This window comes from Hoplias malabaricus, chromosome 1, assembly GCF_029633855.1.
Source record: "Hoplias malabaricus isolate fHopMal1 chromosome 1, fHopMal1.hap1, whole genome shotgun sequence".
NCBI lineage: Eukaryota > Metazoa > Chordata > Actinopteri > Characiformes > Erythrinidae > Hoplias > Hoplias malabaricus.
In genome coordinates, this window is record NC_089800.1 from 48,649,662 (window position 1) to 48,670,610 (window position 20,949).

Consider the following 20,949-nt stretch of genomic DNA (forward strand, 5'->3'; position numbering starts at 1 on the left):
TAGAGGACTAGTTTAAAACTAAATGAAACAACACAGCAGAGCAGCTGGCGTGAGAGAGAAATGAGAATGTTTATGTTGCTCTGTTGGACAAAAAAGCGCACACCAGGGATTTTGGAGGAGGAAGGAGAGTTATAACAGGAGCTCACAGACTGTTCCTGTATGTCAGTATCAGTGCAAACATCACCATGCTCAGTGCTCACTACTACAGAGTCCAACCCACAAAGAAGACACTGCAATCTTCCTGTCCTGCTGCATCCTGTCTTTTAGAGTCTTCAGTGAGACAGTCAGAGACAGAACCAGTCTCTTAACCCCATCACACTCACCTGCAGACAATCACTTTCATATCTGGACTCACTCCTGAAGGTATCCCAGCTCTCAAGGTTAGTCCTGATTTTATTGACATTTATCCTGTTTATAATTTTCATCCAATGTAGGAATAATGATTTACAGAATTATTTTATTGTAAAACAAATCCTTTTTTTGGTATTTGTTCCATTTAGTCTTCAAAACATCTAATAGATATTATATTTAAGACATAATACACAAGGGGAAGTGCTATAACATGAGATATTGGCAGTGGTGCTCTATGCTTATGTAAACACAAGGCGGCAGGCAATTATACCACAGTTCAATTATCTCAATTATATCTATTTTTGGTAGATATTAAGTTAAAATTGCAGAAAATATATTTGTTTGTTTATCAACTGTCTGCACGGTAATTGCTTTTGAATCTATCAGGCCTCCACTGCTGTGTTGTAAAGTGTCTTTTATTTTCCTCAAAAGTTAAAAAAAAACGTTTTCAAATGTCTTCTCTGATCAATTTAATTGTACGTTCTAAAATACAAACAAATGTAGCAACTGATGCCTGTCACACACTCCAGAAAGGCTGGATGGGAGGTGTGTTCACCTTTTCCTTTTCCTTACAATTTTATTCATTTGATGAATGATGATACAAATTGTGATGAGTACAAATTGTTTGCAAGTGAAATTGTTTTGTCCATTCTTGTTTGATATAAGACTTAACCTGCTGTAGTCACTGTTGTTAGATTCCCTACATAATGATGTACAACACAAGACAGATCTGGACAGTAGGCAGAATGAGGCCTGCCATTGACTTGCTGAAATATTAACAGTCATTTCAGGAATAGATGTCACCTGGATGGCAGTATATATCTCTGTAAAATACCAAATAGACCTCCACATCAATGGCACAAACTGTAAATATCTACATAAGCAAGTCACAGATGCTTTTGACACTGATGCATCCCCAAAGCAAGACAGATGTGAGTGTTTGGCACATTTTGCTGTTAAGAGTCTGGATGGTCCTTGACCTTGACATTCTTTTATTCCCAAAACATGCTGAAACATGAACTGACCACAGCACATATATCCACGATGAGCTTGGGCTCAGAGAGCTCAACAGAATTTCTGCATACCATTGCTGTTTGGCTTCCTCTATTTCAACATTGCATAATAGTTTCAGTTTGCTGTGATAATGACAACAGTTTCCAAAACTATGAGGCTATATTTATCATAGAATAATGGTTTCTTATGAAGGGCCATTTGAGGGCTTGAAAATACACGTACATATTCAACAGTGTTTTCTGGGCTTGCTCCAAACAAAATGACATTTCTCCAGATTCCCTGCACCTTTTCACAATATTATATATACTAGGTGGTGAAAGACCTAAACATCGTGAGAGAATTGTCAAAATGTCCCAAAAGAGAATTCTGAAATATCTTTCATAAAGTGAAACTAATTTTGGTTTGTGACTTAGTTTTTTGTGGATGCTTGTTTTATTCACTTCAAATTCACCTGTTTACATTCTTATAGAGGAATGTTTAAAAATGTTTTGGACAATTGTATACTTCCAACCTTGTGGGAACATTTAGAGGAAGGTGCTTTATTTTCCAGCATAAAAGTGCCCAAGTGCACAAACAGGATCCATAAATGTATGAAAGAGCTTAAGAAGCCTGTACGGAGCCCTTACCTCAGTGTCATCAAACACATTTGGGATGAAAGTAAAATGAGACTGGAGGTCATACACTCTCCCCCAACATCAGTGTCTAACTTCACAAATGCTCTTCTGGATAAATGGGCAAAAATTCTATGTGTATGCACCCCAGTACTTTTATTCATACAGTGCATAATTCTTAGTCATACAACACCTGAAAGCAAAACTGACATCTGGTTATTTCTGACCTTTTCAGTTGCAGTTCCACATTGTGGTTTTCAGTGATCTGTTGACAGAGCAGTCTTGTTTATAAGACTACATCACTAGACAAGAGTTTATAGGTCAACTGTGGAAGATTACAATCTTTCAGAGTGTCTGACTGTGTTATACCTTGTCCCTGGCAGGCCAAAGTTCTGCAGATCTAAAAAAAGTTCTGCAGATTTATGTGTAATCAGCAGGACAAAATAAATTAAATTAAATTAATTAAATTAAATATATGAATCATTCTGAACAGCGTTCCTGCTCAAAGTCTGGAATAGCCTGTGGTTCACCCTAGGCAAATCTGACACATATGGTCTGAAGGGGATTTAAGAATGTACACCCACTAATGATGTCAGTCTAGATAAAGGGGGTTTCGTTGAGTAGTAGCTGAGGTCAACCAAAGCATAAAGTTTAGTGGGAACAGCTTCAACTTTTAGTGATCGGAAGCTTGATTCACTGACCCAGTTCTTCGAAAAAGTCTATTTTAATAAATCACAATAGGTTGTCTCTCAATTTCATCTCCACAGATAGACAGATAAATCACCCTTTAAATGTGGTTGTTATTGTTATATTAGAATTTCTGCTTATCTTCTTATTGGGTTGGAAGGTAATTTAATTTTGTCCAATTGATTTTCATGAAACAAACAAAATAATCTGTATTATTATTATTCATTTATTCACCTTCTGTAAAGCATTTCATCCAGATCAGGGGTGCGATGGGTTATGGACTCTACTGAAAATCACTGGGCACAAGGCACTACACACATTAGACAAGACATCTTCTATTTTTTAATTATATTTAGCAATAGAATAAGACAGTATATAAACTAAAGGGGGAAAGTTGTGAAAAAACTTTGAATTTTGCTTGTCACCTATTGCTATCATTGTTGCAACATTAGCATATATACTACTTAATAGCTATAACGTTAAATTTGTAAAGCAATCAATCCAATACCACATTTAAAATACAGCCAGCTTAAAAGACTGCCAATATATCTTGACCACCACCTTAACTGTCACTCGGGACTGCCGAGTCAATGAATCACTGGCCGCTGGGCAGGGCACCAATCCTTCACAGGGATTCTTCACACATTCACTCACACCTAGGGATAATTTTGAGTCGCCAGTCCACGTACCAACGGTCGTTCCTGGTCGAGAGTACCCTGTGCACGTTTGGCTGCCGCTTCTCACCAGTGTGTGTGGATTGAGTGTTCTGAGCGTTCTGAGCAGTCTGGATTGTAAAGCGTCCTTGTGTGTCTAGAAAGGTGTTATAAGACAGTGCTATATAAGTGTAAAGATACAACACACCAAACTCCTCACAGACAGTCACCTGGAGCAGGGCTTGAACCTGGGACTGCGACACTATCTGCTGCGCCACTGTGCTGCCCTTGATAAAAATTTCACCTTTAAAACATTTGACCATTTTATTTAGACTTCTACATTAAATAAATGACCACTTAAAATAAACCTTTAATACATAAAAAAGCCAATATATTTTAAATGCCATCTTAAAAAATGTTCACATTAAAATATACTTAGGCTTCCACCTAAAATAAATGACCACTTCAAATAATCCTTAAAACCTTTAAATGACTGCCAATATATTTTTAGACTACCACCTTAAAGTTCCACATTAAAACATAATAACCTTAATTAAATGACCACCTTAAAACACATGCCACCTTAAGAATACAGCCATTTTATTTAGACTCTGACCTTAAAGAAACTTCCAGCTTAAATAAATGACCAACTTTAAAAGATTGCAATTATATTTAGTCTGCCACCTTAAAATCAATTCCACATTAAATTCACTGGTCTTATGTACCTGTCCACCTTAAATTTTCTGCTAAATGTACTGATCAGGGGCTGGATGGCCCATAAGCTTCTACATGTACAGACAGTACTGCAGGACTGAAGGAGAAGAAGGGAGCCGGGCACATTCTCTCCCTGGTGTGTGTGAAAGGTGCCCACTGTGACATCATTATCCGAACATTCCACAATGCTTTTCTGAGTGGGAACCGAACCTCGGGTTGTTCCGAAATGTGACATGGTGGGACACAGTGTACCCAGGTATCACTATCTGAAATCACGGGGCTGTAGCATGAAAATTGACCAAGTTAGAGTAGTTGGCGCAATGAGTTCTTTGGGGGAAAATTCCCACTTTGGAAAGTAGGCTCACTCCAAAAAGCACAGGCAACCCGAGCTGGCATAGGTCCTATGATTCTGTAGGAGGAGTAGTATTTTATATTTTCAGCATACAATAATAATAATAATAATAATAATAATAGTAATAATAATAATAATAATAATAATAATAATAAAAATATGATCTCATAGAACAGTAATTTGGTTTTGAAGTATTATGAAAACTCCTACGGAGAACTGTTTAATATAATGAATGTGTTAAAGAATTTGCTCTTAAAACAGCACGATGTCGCAGCAGGTAGTGTCGCAGTCACATAGCTCCAGGGACCTGGACGTTGTGGTTTCAAGCTCCGGGTGACTGTCGGTGAGGAGTGTTCTCCCCATGTCTGTGTGGGTTTTCTCCGGGTGCTCTGGTTTCCTCACACAGTCCAAAAACACACATTGGTAGGTGGATTGGTGACTCTAAAGTATCCGTATGTGTGTGTGTGTGTGTTGCCCTGTGAAGGCCTGGTGTGTTCCAATGATTCCGACTATGGTCTTACCCCACCGTGACCCTGAACTGGATAAGTGTTTACAGACAATGAATGAATAAGTTATAATTTTGCTTTATGTGATTCATCCATGTATTCATAATACAGCATAGGGTACAAAGATGAAGTGTACTGAAACACAGTGTTGCACATTAACATGGTTTGTTTGTTTCACTATTTAAGCATTATTCAGATATATTTTGCTTAACTTTGGATTAGTTATGACTGAACAGGATATAAGTGGGCAGTTTGCTTCCATACTTCACACCATGATTTTACATGTGTCACTTTACCACATTAGGCACTGCTCAGTTTGAGGCAACTTGCAACACAAATGACACTGTGGTTTGAGGGGTGCTTTTTTCATATACTACCTATCTCTACAAGCTCAGTGTTCATCATCACAACTAAGTGTTTGACATAATGAAAGAAATGATATATTGCCCAACTAACTCCAACACTTCAGTACACCACTGATATTCATATCTCCAGTTTTGTGGATTTTAAATTTTATTACATTTGAACACTACAGCAGTCCTTCACATTGTGTGATTTTTTTTTACATTGAATTCCATTGAAATATAAGAATGTTTTCCCTTCTCATGTAAAGTTACTATTTTGAATGTTTAAATTGGAGAGCGATGACATGTTTAGTATTATTTGTTTAAAATGATCAAATTACATATTAATGCATGCTAGCTACCAATATTTGTGAGCATATTGTCACTGTTGAAACAAAACCAAAATAGTAACAGAGAAGAAAAAAAATCTTTTATTCTTTTTTAAATTGCATGCTCTCCCGAACATTTTGCTTTCAGTGCACATTTGTACAGCAAATATACTTGGAAGAGAACGCTATGACCAGTTCTCTTTTTTATCTAATGGCTTCAGCATTAACTAGCATTGTGCTGAGTAATTGGGAGAGGGTGCAGCCTACTCACCCAAAAACAGCAAAGTCAATTTGGTTCTCTTGGACTTCCAACCAGGGACGTCTGAAGCAAAAAATAATAAAGGGGATAAAAGGTTCTGACAATGTTCCACCTGGTGATGGGGATGAGTAAACTATCAGAAAATGAACTCTACAGAACTGTAGACAAATGTCACATTTATAAAATCTTCATGAAATCTGGGTAATGTAATGTCTGATCTACACACAACCACTGCCAAATTTCCTGACATATTTAATGACTTTCAGATCTCTGAAGTTAATATTGAGTGCACAGCTGTTCTCTCTATAATCCACCTGACAGCATTGAACAGCATTTACACATATCCTGTTTACATCATGGTTACATCCAATTACCGTTTACAGCACAAATACACTTTAAATTGCAGTATCTCTCTCCCTCAGCCCAACGTACTTATGGTTTTTGTATTGTCTTGTATTATATGTATATTGTTTTGTATTTCCTTAGCCATGTCTTCTGCACTTTAATGTGTGTGCACTGTTTTATGTTTGCACTAGTTGCACTTTATGTTGTGTTTTGTTTTATGTTTTATGTCTTTTGCACTTTAATGTGTGTGCAGTTTTATGTTTGCACTAGCTTTGCACTAGTTGCACTTTAATGTTGTGTATTGTTTTATGTAGCACCTTGGTCCTGGAGGAACGCTATTTCGTTCCACTGTGTACTGTAAACACTGTATACTGCTGAAATGACAATAAACTTCTTGAACTTGAACTTGACAAATCTGAAAAAGAATATTACATTGATATGACAGCTTCAATGTTACATACCACTTAACAAAGTTTGCTTTGCTGTGTGTTTTTGTTTCATTATCTATCAATAGTTTCCTTTCCTTATTAAATTCTTATTAAATACACAAATGCCGTTTCAAACAGAATTAGTCAAATTATATTACAACAGTAATTGCTATAATGCACTTTAGACCAGAACTAACTATGACTTTCTTTGTTTGGTATGTTGTTATTCAGCAGAAGCTGGATGACTGAATGTGAGAAGTTTCATTTCTGCTGCATGGTTTCCCTTGAAGCTTTTAAAGGAAGTCAACAGGACTGTCTTAAAAACCAATGGGTAAAGTGATTTCAATAAATAGGGGCACACTTGATAAAAAATAGGGGGAAAAAGGTCATGAAAACTCACTGAATATTATAACATCAGTGTCAGAGGCTCTGAAATATTTGATGACTGTGGAGTACACCTGACATAGAGGGATTGTTTAGTTCAAAACTCTGTGGTCATTTAACCAGTTTGTTTGGATTTGAAAGTATGGTTTGTGTTATTCCACCGCGAGTGCTCTCTATGAACCAATTTTAGTTTTTTTGTTTTTTTTTTTCCTTTAAAATATCCTAGTATTTTATTCTACAAAAGTCAAAATTCAAGCTCACTGTTGTTTATTTTTTAAATATCTCTTCTGTTAATAAACTTGGACATGGAAACTGCAACCAATGACACCTTTTATTTATAAATACACAAGCAGGAAGTACAGGTGACCACAAGTGCTCCCATACACTCAGGCAGACTTTAAAAACGGAACTATACGTGACACTGTGATTCAGTTATCTTAAAGGACTTTTAAAGTTGAAATGAATATTCTTGTAATGACTCAGTGAATTTGTGCTAAATAAGCATAACCTCTCATGACCATTTCACCCTTCCTTCTGTTTTTCAATGGATAATTTCAGTTATTAAACTTTAGCTATATGAACATTTAAAAAATACATTTTAAATTGGTAAACCCAACAGCAGTTTTCTGTTAAATTAGCATAATCATACCGCTAATAAAGCACGGTGGCGCAGCAGGTAGTGTCGCAGTCACACAGCTCCAGGGACCTGGAGGTTGTGGGTTCGATTCCAGCTCCGGGTGACTGTCTGTGAGGAGTTGGTGTGTTCTCCCCGTGTCCGCGTGGGTTTCCTCCGGGTGCTCCGGTTTCCTCCCACAGTCCAAAAACACACGTTGCAGGTGGATTGGCGACTCCAAAGTGTCCGTAGGTGTGAGTGAATGTGTGTGTGTCTGTGTTGCCCTGTGAAGGACTGGCGTCCCCTCCACGGTGTATTCCCGCCTTGCGCCCGATGATTCCAGGTAGGCTCTGGACCCCCTGCGACCCTAAATTGGATAAGCGCTTACAGATAATGGATACCGCTAATAAACTAATACATTCAGTAAAATGTACATACTGTTGTTGCTTATTTTACAATTAATTCCTTCCAAATACATGGAAAAATACAAATGTAACAACATTGTTTTACTGTAAAAGTCTCATTATACAACTGTCTTTTCACAAAATATTTGTGCAAATTTCACTTAATTATTTTATATTTTTTATTGTCTTTTACAGTATTAATAAACACATTTACAGTAAAACAATTTAAATACTGCAACTGAATTTCTTATATTCTTTAGCATTTAAAAGCATATAACCTGTTCAATGACTCTATTGACTAATATCAAATTAATTTAAACTGCAATAGCTTCGTATAGTTCCTGACCAGAAATGCTAAAGCATTTATAATTGGAAAAAAAGCAATGCTAAATAAACTGTACAGTAAGAAAAAGAAAATCCAATAATATGCCTTTCCAAGGATTTATTAACCTAAAAGTAATTAACAAAACAAACACATATATATATATACACACACACACACACACACACACACACATACATACTTAATAAACATTAGAATACAGAGCATGTGACATTATGATCATCTTACTGGAACAAAATGACAAAAGGATAAAGAATGAAAGAAAGAAATATAAAGCAGGAAAGGAATTTTTAAGCATTACTGTATTTTCGTAATAGACTAGACAGTACAAAATGTACCATTAACTTAAAACTAGCATACTAAATTGAGCCATGTAAATAAAAATGAATACAAAAGCAACTACAGAAAAGAATTTTGTAAAAAAGTGTTTGAAACCAAGGTTTTGCTAAGGTATCGTAGGGCTAAATGCAAGGCTAAGGCTGTTGCTAGTGTATTGAAGCTGTTTTCTAAGGTATTGCTGTGCCTGTGTGGTATTCCAAGTGGTTGCTCAAGTTTGATAGGTTGTTGGTGGTTCATAGTTGCTTATTTTGGTACTCCATCTTTGTTACTATGGTATTGTGGGAGAGTCTGAATGTGGGGTCGGAATGTTTGTGCAGTCTGTGATAATCTGTGTAGTATAGAAGTCAGTGTCTGTGGATGAGTGTATAATAATAATACATTTTAGTCTATAGGCGCCTTTCTGTCACTCAAGGACACCTTACAAAGAGTATAAAGAAAACAATCACATAAATAATACCGAAAAACACACAAGTATACAGTATTGGGGGAAAAAAATACATAAATAAATAAAATGAACAATGTAACTGAGTCTTTTTTAAGGAAAGGCAATCTTGAACAGGTGGGTTTTGAGTGAAGACTTGAATTGTGTGAGTGAGTTTATGTTCCGTATGTCGGGGGGTAGAGTGTTCCAAAGCTGGGGAGCAGAGCGGCTGAAAGCTCTACTTCCCATGGAAGTGAGACGGGCAGGGGGAACAGTCAAGTGAATGGAGGAGGAGGATCTGAGGGTGCGAGAGGGAGTTACAACATGGAGGAGATTGGAAAGATACGGTGGAGACAGATTGTGGATGGCCTTGAATGTTAACTGAAGGATCTTGTAATCAATGCTTAACCTGACTGGAAGCCAGTGGAGCTGTTGCAAGACAGGAGTGATGTGGTGGATGGAGGGGGTTCTAGTGATAATACGGGCAGCTGAGTTCTGGACCAGTTGAAGCTTATGGAGAGATTTGTGGGTGATACCAAAAAGGAGAGAGTTGCAGTAATCAAGGCGGGAGGTGACAAGACTGTGGACAAGGATGGCAGTGGTCTGGGGAGTAAGGGAGGGTCGGAGACGGTTGATGTTACGGAGATGAAAATCCGGGTTATAGACCGGGTAATGTTATTGATGTGAGATTGAAAAGAGAGAGTACTGTTGAGGATGACACCCAGACTCTTTACTTGTGAGGAAGGGTGAACAGAACAATGGTCAATGTTGAGAGAAAAGCTGTCAGTTTTGGATAATGTTGATTTAGTACCAATGAGAAGAATCTCAGTTTTATCGCTGTTGAGTTTAAGTAAGTTTGAGGAAACCAAGATTTTATTTCCGATAAGCAGTCAGTAAGAGAGGGGGGAGGTTGGAAGTGGGCTTACAGGCAAGGTAGAGCTGGGTGTCATCCGCGTAACAGTGGAAATTGATGTTATACTTACGAAAAATATGGCCAAGGGGAAGAAGATAAATGATGAAGAGGAGGGGCCCCAGGACAGAGTCCTGGGGCACACCTGAAGTGACAGAAGAAGGCTGGGACATGAAAGTTTTAAGCTGGATGTACGGAGTGCGGCTGGAGAGGTATGATTTGAACCAGTTTAGAGGGATTGGAGGATAGTCTAATGAGGAGGGTGGTGTGACAGATAGTGTCAAATGCTGCACTCAGATCAAGGAGGATGAGGATGGAGAGTAAACCAGAATCAGTTGCCATTAGGAGGTCATTGGTGATTTTTATGAGAGCAGTTTCAGTGCTATGGAGAGGGCAGAAGCCAGATTGGAACAGTTCATACAGTTTGTTTTGAGAAAGATGAATATGAAGTTGAGACGCTACTATTTTCTCAAAAATTTTGGAAATGAAGGGTAAATTTTAGATTGGACAGAAGTTATTGAAATTGGTAGGATCAGCACCAGGTTTTTTTTAGAATTGGAGTAATTACAGCAGTTTTAAAGGATGGAGGAACAGTTCCAGTGGAAAGAGAGGAGTGGATGATGGCAGAGATGAGAGAGACTAGAGAAGAAAGACAGGCTTTAACCAAAACTGTGGGGAGAGGGTCCAGCTGACATGTGGATGGCTTTGACTTACGGATGACATCAGAGATTTCTGAAGTGGAAGGAAGCTGAAAGAAGGAGAAAGAATGAGCAGGAGGAGGAAGTTCAGAGTTGATACAGGAGATGGGTAGTAAACTGAGATGCTGGTGAATCTTCTGGATCTTATCAACAAAGAATGTCATGAGTGAATTACAAAAAGCAGTAGAACACAGATGAGATGGTAGAGAGTCCGGAGCTTGGGTGATATTCTTATACAGAGAAAAGAGTGATTTGGTGTTCATGTGTGGCATGTAAATGGTGTGAGAAATAAGTGAGTGTCTGGTGTATGTAGTATGTGTGTGGTGTAGGCTGTATGCATTTTGTGCTGTGAGTGTGTTTAATTTAATGTGTGTGGTGTGAATTTATGTAAAAGCCTGTCTGTAGTGTTTGTTGTCTATATTTGTTTGCCAATGCATATGTATGGCTTGTGAGATGAGTGTGTGGTGTACATGGTTTGAGATGAATGCAAGAGTCTGGCTGTAATTTATGTAGTGTGTGAGAATGTGATATGTGGTCCGAGTTTCTTTAAGTGGGGCTTGAGGTGTGCGAATGCCTGTGTTGTGTCTGTCTGTCTGATTTGGAATGCTCTTGAATGTGTGTGGTTTATGCAGTGTGTGCGAGTGTCTGTTGCGAGTGGCCTAAAGCTGTGTGTGTGTATTTATATGAGGTAAGTTTGAAATCTGTTTTTAGTATATAACTATCCATCCATCCATTATCTGTAACCGCTTATCCAATTTAGGGTCGCGGGGGGTCCAGAGCCTACCTGGAATCATCGGGCGCAAGGCGGGAATACACCCTGGAGGGGACGCCAGTCCTTCACAGGGCAACACAGACACACACACATTCACTCACACCTACGGACACTTTGGAGTCGCCAATCCACCTGCAACGTGTGTTTTTGGACTGTGGGAGGAAACCGGAGTACCCGGAGGAAACCCACACGGACACGGGGAGAACACACCAACTCCTCACAGGCAGTCACCCGAAGCTGGAATCGAACCCACAACCTCCAGGCCCCTGGAGCTGTGTGACTGCGACACTACCTGCTGCGCCACCGTGCCGCCTAGTATATAACTAGAAATAGCTAACTAAAAAAAAAACTAAAAAAGGAGCAGTCTTCAGGATGTTAAGTATAAAATAGTTATACTAACAAATTACTGTTTGCAAAGTTAATAAAACCGAGAAACAATTTCAGAAGAGTTAAGCAGATAATCAACAGAAACTGTGAGTAGAGCACATCAATTGCCATAAACCTTACAGAGTTTAGTCCATAATCAGACATCAAGCCACTCGTGATCTGAAAGCTCCTGGATCAAGGTAAGGAATCTGGAAATGGAAATGTGTTTTATACTGGTGAAGTCCTAATATTTATGGACCTAATTAAATCTGTAATAATCTCTTTTTCATCTATGTATCTATCTATCTATCTATCTATCTATCTATCTATAATTTCTTTTATTTAAACACATTAAAGCTACCTGCTTTTGTTTGTACACTTATTGTCCACTTCATCATTTCCATTAAAAACATGTATTTTGTAAATTTACACTGTAGTCTGTTTGTTGCTTTGCATACCTCCACCCACTTTTTCAATGTTCAGAACCCACTCACAACATGACTTGGGTGGTGGATCATTCTGAGCACTGCAGTGACACTGGTGGTGTGTTACTGTGTGTTGCTGGTACAAGTGGATCAGACACAGCAGTGCTGCTGGAGTTATTAAACACTGTGTCCACTCTGTTAGGCACGCCTACCTTGTCTGGCCACCTTGTAAATATAAAATCAGAGATCGTAATTATCTTGCTCCTTGGTTTGTTTTGGCTGTCCTCCAGTCCATTCATTACTGCCTGTAGGATGCTTTTGGCTGGTTATTTGTGGTTGGTGGACTATGCTAGCAGCACTGCTTTTTCTGATCCACATTAAGACACCACCACCACCACCACACTGTACTGTTATGATCCACCTGCTCTGTTGTGGTCCTGAGTATTGAAGAACAGGGTGAAAGGAAGCAGAAAAAAAAATTATACAGAGCAAAAAAAAGAAAAAAATGTTATGGCAGATCAGTGTAAATCAGTGTTTTTTGTACAACCTGAAAATTAACATAATACATCTGTAAAATGTAATACAGATTTTTTCTGTATAAAATAAAAATTACCTATGAAAAGTATTATTTTAATACCACCATGCTGTAATTTTTACTGTAGTTTATTGTATACATGATTACACTTTTTCTATGTTTAAACAACAGTAAACTCTAAATTCAACAAAAGTTTGTGATTGGTTTAACATATATTTATAGTAAAATTAACAGTTTTGTTTGCTTAATCAATTTACTACATATTACTGTCAATCATACATTGCATCCTTGTTTTCGACTTTTCATTGTTTTTTTGTCATGACTTTACATCATTTCACTGTTAATTTCACTGACATTTTTTACAGTGTGTTTATAAACATGCATTACAGTCTTTTCTTCAAATTAATTCCTTTTATTTATGTTCCTTAGGAATGAATTACGTCAATGTTACCCCAACCCCTGGCTGTGGAAGCCAGCAAGCTACCAACAGAACAGATTTCCATAGTATGTTCACGCGGCAGGTCCTTCCAGTGCTCTACGCTTTGATCTGTGTGGCTGGTCTGGTTTTAAATGCATTGGCTGCTTGGATCTTCTTCCAACTGCCCAGTACTTCAGGCCTGGTGGTCTACCTAAAGAACATGGTGGTGGCCGATCTCCTGATGCTGTTATCTTTCCCATGGCGTGTGGCCAGTGACCTGGGCTTAGGTGGCTGGCAGATGAGGATGATTGTATGCCGGTACACAGCCGTGCTCTTCTACCTCAGCATGTACACAGGTATTGCGTTCATGAGCCTCATTAGCCTGGATCGCTATTTCAAAATTGTACGGACCTCCACCACATCCTCATCCTCATCCTCCTTGTCTTGTCTTGGCTATTCCCACAACTACTCCTCCCTTCTACAGCATGTGCCCAAGGCCAGGGCTTTGGCCTTCCTGGTCTGGGCCTTGCTGCTGTTATGCATGTTACCCAACACCCTGCTGACAAACCGCCCCGCGGCTGAGGGCTGCTCCTGCATGGAGCTGAAGAGTGAACTGGGCCGCCGCTGGCATGAGGTCTCGGCTCATCTCATTGTGGCCATCTTCTGGTTGACTCTCGCTCTTATGGCCTTCTGCTACACATCCATCGCTTGCCATGTGTACCGCTCCTACAAGAGGGTGCACCGGGATGGCAGCGAGGCGGGTCGCAAGTCCAACCGCAGCATCTTCAGCCTTCTGGCAGTGTTCTTCCTCTGCTTCGTGCCTTATCACGTGTGCCGCGTGCCCTACACAATGAGTCAGCAGTCAGTCTTTGAGTTCAGCAAGCAAACACGTTTCCAGCTCTTCCAAGCCAAGGAGGTCACACTGTTCCTGTCAGCCCTCAATGTGTGTCTGGACCCCATTATATACTTCCTCATGTGTAGGACGTTCCGAGAGTCACTGCTGCGTAAGCTGTCTACTACAGACAGCAGGAGGCCCTCTGTAACCAATGGACTTAGTGTCAGTAATTTGTAGAGGAGAACTGACTAATCTGTGCTAGATTCACAAAAATATTCTTTTGTAGCAACCATTGTTAGTTTGGGACAACAACTGATTCAGCCGACATCGTGTCCTGTTGTTTTGGAAAGTGTCTGAAAGCCTGCAGGATGTCTCCACTGGAAATGTCAAGTCTGCGTATCATCTGAAATGTTCTAAATTAATATCTAATATCTAATTTAGCAAATACTAGCTTGCTAAATTATTATTACCCTAGTTCATAGAAATGCAGTAATTAATGCTAATTAAGGACCATGGACCTCTATTACGTTTGGTAAATGTATATAAGGAATATATCCTACTTAGATGTAATTAGTAGTCTTAACTCACAGATAGTATAGTTTAACATTATACCACACTGCTTTGTTTTAATTGCTAGACAACAATGTCACTTGGCAAGCTGGACAGATATCCAACTGCACCATTAATTAAATGCAATTCTCTTAGCACACACTTTCAGAACTGCAGTGAATTACTTCAGTAAGGAGATGAAGTGACTGATAATGAGGCACTGATACTGTGATCTCACACCCTTGGACCCAAAATGCGGGGTAAAAAGCACAACTTATTTTCTTAGCTTTATATCTCATTAATGCCTGAAGGTATCTGTGTGCTCCATATACCGTTAGAAACCGCAGATCCTACCGTTTCTAAAAATAGCGGCCTCATCCAGTGTGAAAAAAATACCTAAAAAACAAGGCGCTCCTACAAATTCTATGTTTTTATTTTGCTCTCATAAAGGATTCTAATCTAATCCTAAATGATCTCCCTTCATTTTGACTCACATGACGTCAACCCACGCTGTCTCCAGGCAGAAAAATATCAGTCATCAGCAAAAACATACTCCTAATATTGATTTACAGTTTTTAAAAGTTTTTGTAGGTTTCACATCAAAATATGCATTAGATCACCAAATATAAACTAAAAAGCTTAAATAATACTTCATTGTGTATATTATAAATAAAACATATTATTTCATCATATTTTTAAAAGATTATAATAATAATAATAAATGTTACTATTATAAGCAGCTGAGAAAACTGCCAATGTACAAAAACAATTTTTATTTCTCGGGATAATGTCCATATTTGCCCTGAGCTAAATTCCTGAAAGTCTGGGCCTGCTGTGACTGTCAGAGCTTTCTCAGTCATACATCCCAGAACTTAGAATATCAAGAAAAATAAGTCCGTCTGATGCTAATAATTCGTTTTGTCAGTAATATGCCATGTAATAAATTAAAAAATGATTATGTTTTCAACTAACAGACACCTCAGACTAACAATCTGTGCAAAGATATCTCAGGTGGGAACATGTTTTGAAGGCTGTACATTGAGAAATATGCAGAAAAAAAAAAAAACATGGTCAACACATGGCCAGTTTCAAGAAAATATCAAATGTCAATCAGCATGTAAACCTCAAATGATTACATATTTGAGTAGCCAAGGGTCTTTAGAAAAGAAAATAACATATTCCATATAGCTATGTCACATAATTACTGTTTAAATGCTGAAAGTGGCACTGACAAAAAAACGGAATAGCAAAATAGCTATATAGATAGGGTCCAAGGAGTTCAAATAAGTGTTTTCTTTAAACGTTAAGTGAAATATCTATTTTTCTAATATATGAATATGAATATGAAATGTGAAAATCTATTGTAGCAAACTGTCTAACCCTTACTCTAACCCTAAACACACCCAACCTTTCATGTTCTCATCTGAAACTGCCATAACTTCCAATGGGAAGATCGACACAATGTGTATAAACATAAATTAGTCCAAACCTGTAATATATCTGGAGATCAGCTGGAAGTAAAGTACTCATTCATTAATTCTTTTCTGTAACTGCTTTCTCCCATGGTGGGTCCACAGCCTACTTGGAATTATTTTGGCGTAAGGCAGAAACACACCCAGGACAGGGTATCACTCACTCACACATTCCCCCACACACTCACACCTATGGAGCTAATCTGAATTGCCAATCTATCTACCAGCATGTTTTGTCCCACTGTGGCAAAAAACAGGAACATCCAAAGAGAACTGTACACGGACAAGGGGAGAAGACATCAAACCCCTCACAGACAGTGACCTGAGGTGGGGTTTGAACAGACAATCCCAGGAGCTGTGTGACTGCTACACTACCTGCTGTGTCACTGTGCCACACAGGGGTAAAATATGAGATGATTCAAATTAAATTCCTGGTCTAGGACAAAGCATGATTTGTAAAGATGTGATTTACAGCTCTTCACAAAAAACAGAAAATCACCAAGGATATGACTGGCATTGATAGATTAGATTTATTTTTATAATTTTTTCATTAGTCAGGGACTGTTTGACGTCAGAGTCTCTGAGTTTCAGCCCAGCTGTGTTGACAGCTGTGTAGACTAAGGCAGAGGTGGCCAAGCGAGCCACATGGGGCTTTTTTCCTGTGCAGTTCTTCAATTCATAAAAACAAATATAGCTGTTGGGTCCCTGTACAATTGGGCCCAAGGATGCAGAATAGAGTAAAGATGATAGGGACACGTTCCTACCAATATTCAGCAACTACTCAACTACTGAATTGTCCTTAGCAATAATTCAGAATTGCAATGCAGCAGTCAATGTCTAGTGAATGTATTTGTTTCACAAATGGTAAAGATGTCCTTCTCTACTACGAGTCCTGCCTTGCAAACCCACACTGTTAACAGGATTTCTCTTTAACATGTGAGAGACTGTGGCTTCAAGGAGCTCCAAAGCCCTGGAAACACAAGGCTGTGTGAGAGACACCATCCAAAATGCATTTCATATCGTCTGAGAAAGGGGCAGTGTATTTTATTTTTAAATGTGAAATTATACAGTCTATCAAATTAAAGATGGATATTATAGTACGAAAACTGATGCTCCAACCCCAAATCTCCTCACAGACTCACACACACTGTTCAAGCCCAAGTCTGAAGCTGCACTGTCTTAAAGTGAGACTCCACTCAAATGGATCGTACATAATACAAACAATGCACACCATACATCTATTGCACTTCACAAACTCTTTGGCTCAAACAGCATATTTATTTAACGGTAAATGCCGATTGTAATGTGTAATGTAAAATATGTTAATAAACTATTGAATTGTCAGCATTTACCAGTCCTGTCTTAAGGTTATTTATTTATTCCTGACTTGTCATTGATTTCCCAATAAAGCCATATTTGTTTAAATGCATTGTTTGTGGCTCCTGTTTGTTTTTCTGCCATTTTGTTTCTGATGGGCTGGCCACCCGTGATCTAGGGTGTTGTCCATGACACAATATTATGCTATAATGATGCATACAGTGCATAATATGCTAAGGACTGTGCTGCCAATATTAGTTTGCACAGCATAGGTCTTTTCAAAACTGTCATGGACTCAAAAGTGTCCGTAGGTGTGAGTGTGTGAGTGAATGTGTGTGTGTCTGTGTTGCCCTGTGAAGGACTGGCACCCCCTCCAGGGTGTATTCCCGCCTTGCGCCCAATGATTCCAGGTAGGCTCTGGACCCACCGCGACCCTGAACTGGATAAGCGGTTACAGATAATGAATGAATGAATGAAAACTGTCATGACTCTGCCACCTTTAGCTTCCTCATTAGAACGAAATCTAAGGTTATGTGTTAAGCTGCTTTGTGGGTATGGGTCAGTGGCGATTGCTCTAAAACTGCAAGGGAAGCTCAGCTTCCCCTAAAATGTAAAAAAATAAGGATCAAATATATATTGTTGTGTGTACATGTCATTGTATAAATATGTACTACAACACGCTCAACATTTGTTCAGAATCAGCTTCTTATTCCACAGAGTTCAATAGAGAAGCAGCGAAGTGCAGCGAAACGAGACGAGCCATTGGATAAATGCTGGGCTTTGTCCCGCCCATCGAACGCTCAGTGTCTCTGGGGGTCTATGGGGCAGTGGGCTGGCCTCAGCTGGCCCGGACGCTCAGCTTCTGCCTGATGATTGGATGATCTGTCTGAGGCTGAATCCCTATTTGATTGACAGTGAAATGAGGGAATCAGCGATCCTTTGGTGTAGAGATCCGTGGGAGCACAGGCAGACACACTTCACATGGGCCAAGGCCGTTTAAGCAGCCTAGCTCTGCTGGCCATTGAGAGGACACTAGTCAAGTCCCTGGAAAAGACGCCTTGTTGGTACGACAGGGTCACAGATCATTTTCTTGAAAAGGAACGGAGGGTAGAATTTACGTATAAATAAACCGAAACATTTTATGATGTAGGCCGAAATTGAGCTTCCCCTCCTTGAAAGACCAGCATCCGCCACTGATATGGGTTGTTAGTTTGTGACTGAATTGTGCCTCTTAAAACAAGTATCCAACTCAGATGGTCAAATTCAAGACTGCTGGAGTGGATCAGTCACCAGTGATGCTGGCCTGGAGTGGACAGTTAGTAATATGGCAGAAAATGAGAATGAAGCACAACACTGCTGTGTGTGCAGCTTTCTGTCATGTGCAAAGCTGCTCTCACACAAAAAGGAGAAGCCAACCTCTTAATGAAAAACCACAGAAGCCAACAAGGAAACTCGTCACCTTGCTGTTCTCAAGACTTGTATAATAGTCATCACTGTACAGAAATGAAAAACTTTGTAGCAAGTCTCATCTAAAAAGTCAAAACAGATAAGTAACATTTGTGGTACAGCTGGTGATTGAGCTCCTTATATTTTTATCTAATCAGCTCACATTTATCCACTGGAGACTGATGTATTGAGATATACTCAAACCCTAACCCTACTAGAAGAAGAATAATAATAGGAAAAAAAGAAACACCTTTATTGATCCCCTTAGATCGTAGTGAACACACACACACATCCAGAGCAGGGGTGCTGCCAACCACCTCCGCGCCTGGGGAGCAGTATGGGGGTCGCTCGAGGCCAATTAAGCCGTGAATACATTTTTCCTTGCCGGTCCCAGGAATTGAGCCAGCGACCCTCCGGCCTCAAGCTTGCTTCTCAACCCCAAGGCCACAGCTGCCTCTACTACTTGCCTAAATTTAACATTTCCCCTAAACCTAATATAAGAACAAGTCTCCATGTTAGAACTGAAGGATTTGGGTTCCCAGAAGGAAACAGACCCCCACTGTGAGAGTGTAAACAGACTTTGGTCCCTGCAGTCAGGGTACAATCATATTTTATACTTGATACACACCATATATTACAATTGAAATGATCTGTTTTTTCATATAATAGTATCTAGTGCTTACACAACAGTCCTTAACCAGCATTATATTAATGTGTATTCCACAGTGATGAATAACTTGTATTTTTATCGGTTGTAAGTCCATTAATGATGACAACAATGACATCTTGCGTCCTAGGGCGTAAGTGCTATTGAAAACCAGATTTTTTTTTTCAGATTAGATCGCATTCCACAAGGGGGCACTATTTAGACACATGAAGGAATGTTTGTTCAATGTTGTACAGCTCAATAAAATATGTTTACCTAATCTGTTCTAATTTTAATCAGTTGCATATATGCTTTTTATAAGCTGGCATTCTGCTGGAACCTGGATGAGTGATTTGTTTGTGTTTATAAGTTAGTGGTCAAAGAACAAAATTCAGACCTAAAGGATTCATAGTGGTTTTTATTATTATTATTATTATTATTATTATTATTATTATTATTATTATTATTGAAAATGTACAATTAAAAACACTCAAGGGTGTTAAGTGACTCAGTTCAATAGAAGTCCAATAGGACTTGATTTCTCATTAGGACTCACACTATAGGTTTGGTTTCAGTCCCAAGGTGAAATATTTAATAAAGCTCCAATTTACTATAATTTTTTAGTTGAATATTTGTGTTATTTCACATCATCAAATTAAACTATGCTGTGCCCAAAGGAAAAAGCAGGCTTCCATCCAAAATATGTAAGCAGGAGCAGGTCCACCAAGTGGAAGAAATTCTGAAAATAGTAGTCATTGATTATTATTTATTAACAATAATACTCTATGCAACTTACTTCAACTCTACTTTTTTTATCTGTTTGTTGCAACATTAATCAGATTCATGTTTCAGCAACATTGCAAATGTAATAGATAAATAAATAATTAAATAAATAAATAAAGGTCCACCCAAGTGTTGCAAAAGATAAAAAGCTACAGCTTGCCTGAGCTATATATAGCAACCTGGGTTTTACCAGAGGAAAAAACCAGAAAGCTTCATTGCGTCTTGTCAGCATACATTCGCAGCACATAGACCACATAGACCTAACATAGCCACATTACCTTATTATTACTACATATATTTCAGCACAATTCTGTAGTTTTAACTGAATCTATTCATTATACATCACCGCATATTGTACAAAGACATTTCAAATAATAACCGGAAAAAAAAAACCCTGAGAATGCGTTTTCTGAAAAATATTCTTAAGATTTGGGAACTGCAGAGACAAGTTGCTGAAGATGTGAAAGTGAAAAGATTTCTGATTCTTGCTTGATACAGGATTTTTGTTGCTCAAGAATTTGGTTCTCTGTGATAGTATTGTTCAATTTATAATGTGATTTTTAGTTTAGTGCATCATGTAAACACAGCAGCTGTCCTTCACACCATGTAAAAAGTTCACCATGAATGGACCAATAGAAGTGCTCCAAAATCCTTTTACATTCACATCCACTGAAAGATAT

The 20,949-nt window shown here is 38.7% G+C and overlaps 1 protein-coding gene across 2 annotated transcripts; it reads left to right on the forward strand.

The window, feature by feature from the left end:
• Positions 1-285: 285 nt before the first annotated feature.
• Positions 286-15,231, forward strand: LOC136664740 (P2Y purinoceptor 14). Of its 2 annotated transcripts, none has more exons than XM_066642120.1 (2): positions 286-380; positions 13,233-15,231. In XM_066642120.1, the coding sequence occupies exon 2, from the start codon at positions 13,235-13,237 to the stop codon at positions 14,291-14,293; it is 1,059 nt and encodes a 352-aa protein (XP_066498217.1). In that variant the 5' UTR covers positions 286-380; positions 13,233-13,234; the 3' UTR covers positions 14,294-15,231. The 2 variants fall into 2 exon arrangements, with proteins under 2 accessions (XP_066498217.1, XP_066498207.1); XM_066642110.1 differs by lacking the exon at positions 286-380 and adding an exon at positions 6,826-6,924.
• The last annotated feature ends 5,718 nt before the right edge of the window (positions 15,232-20,949 follow it).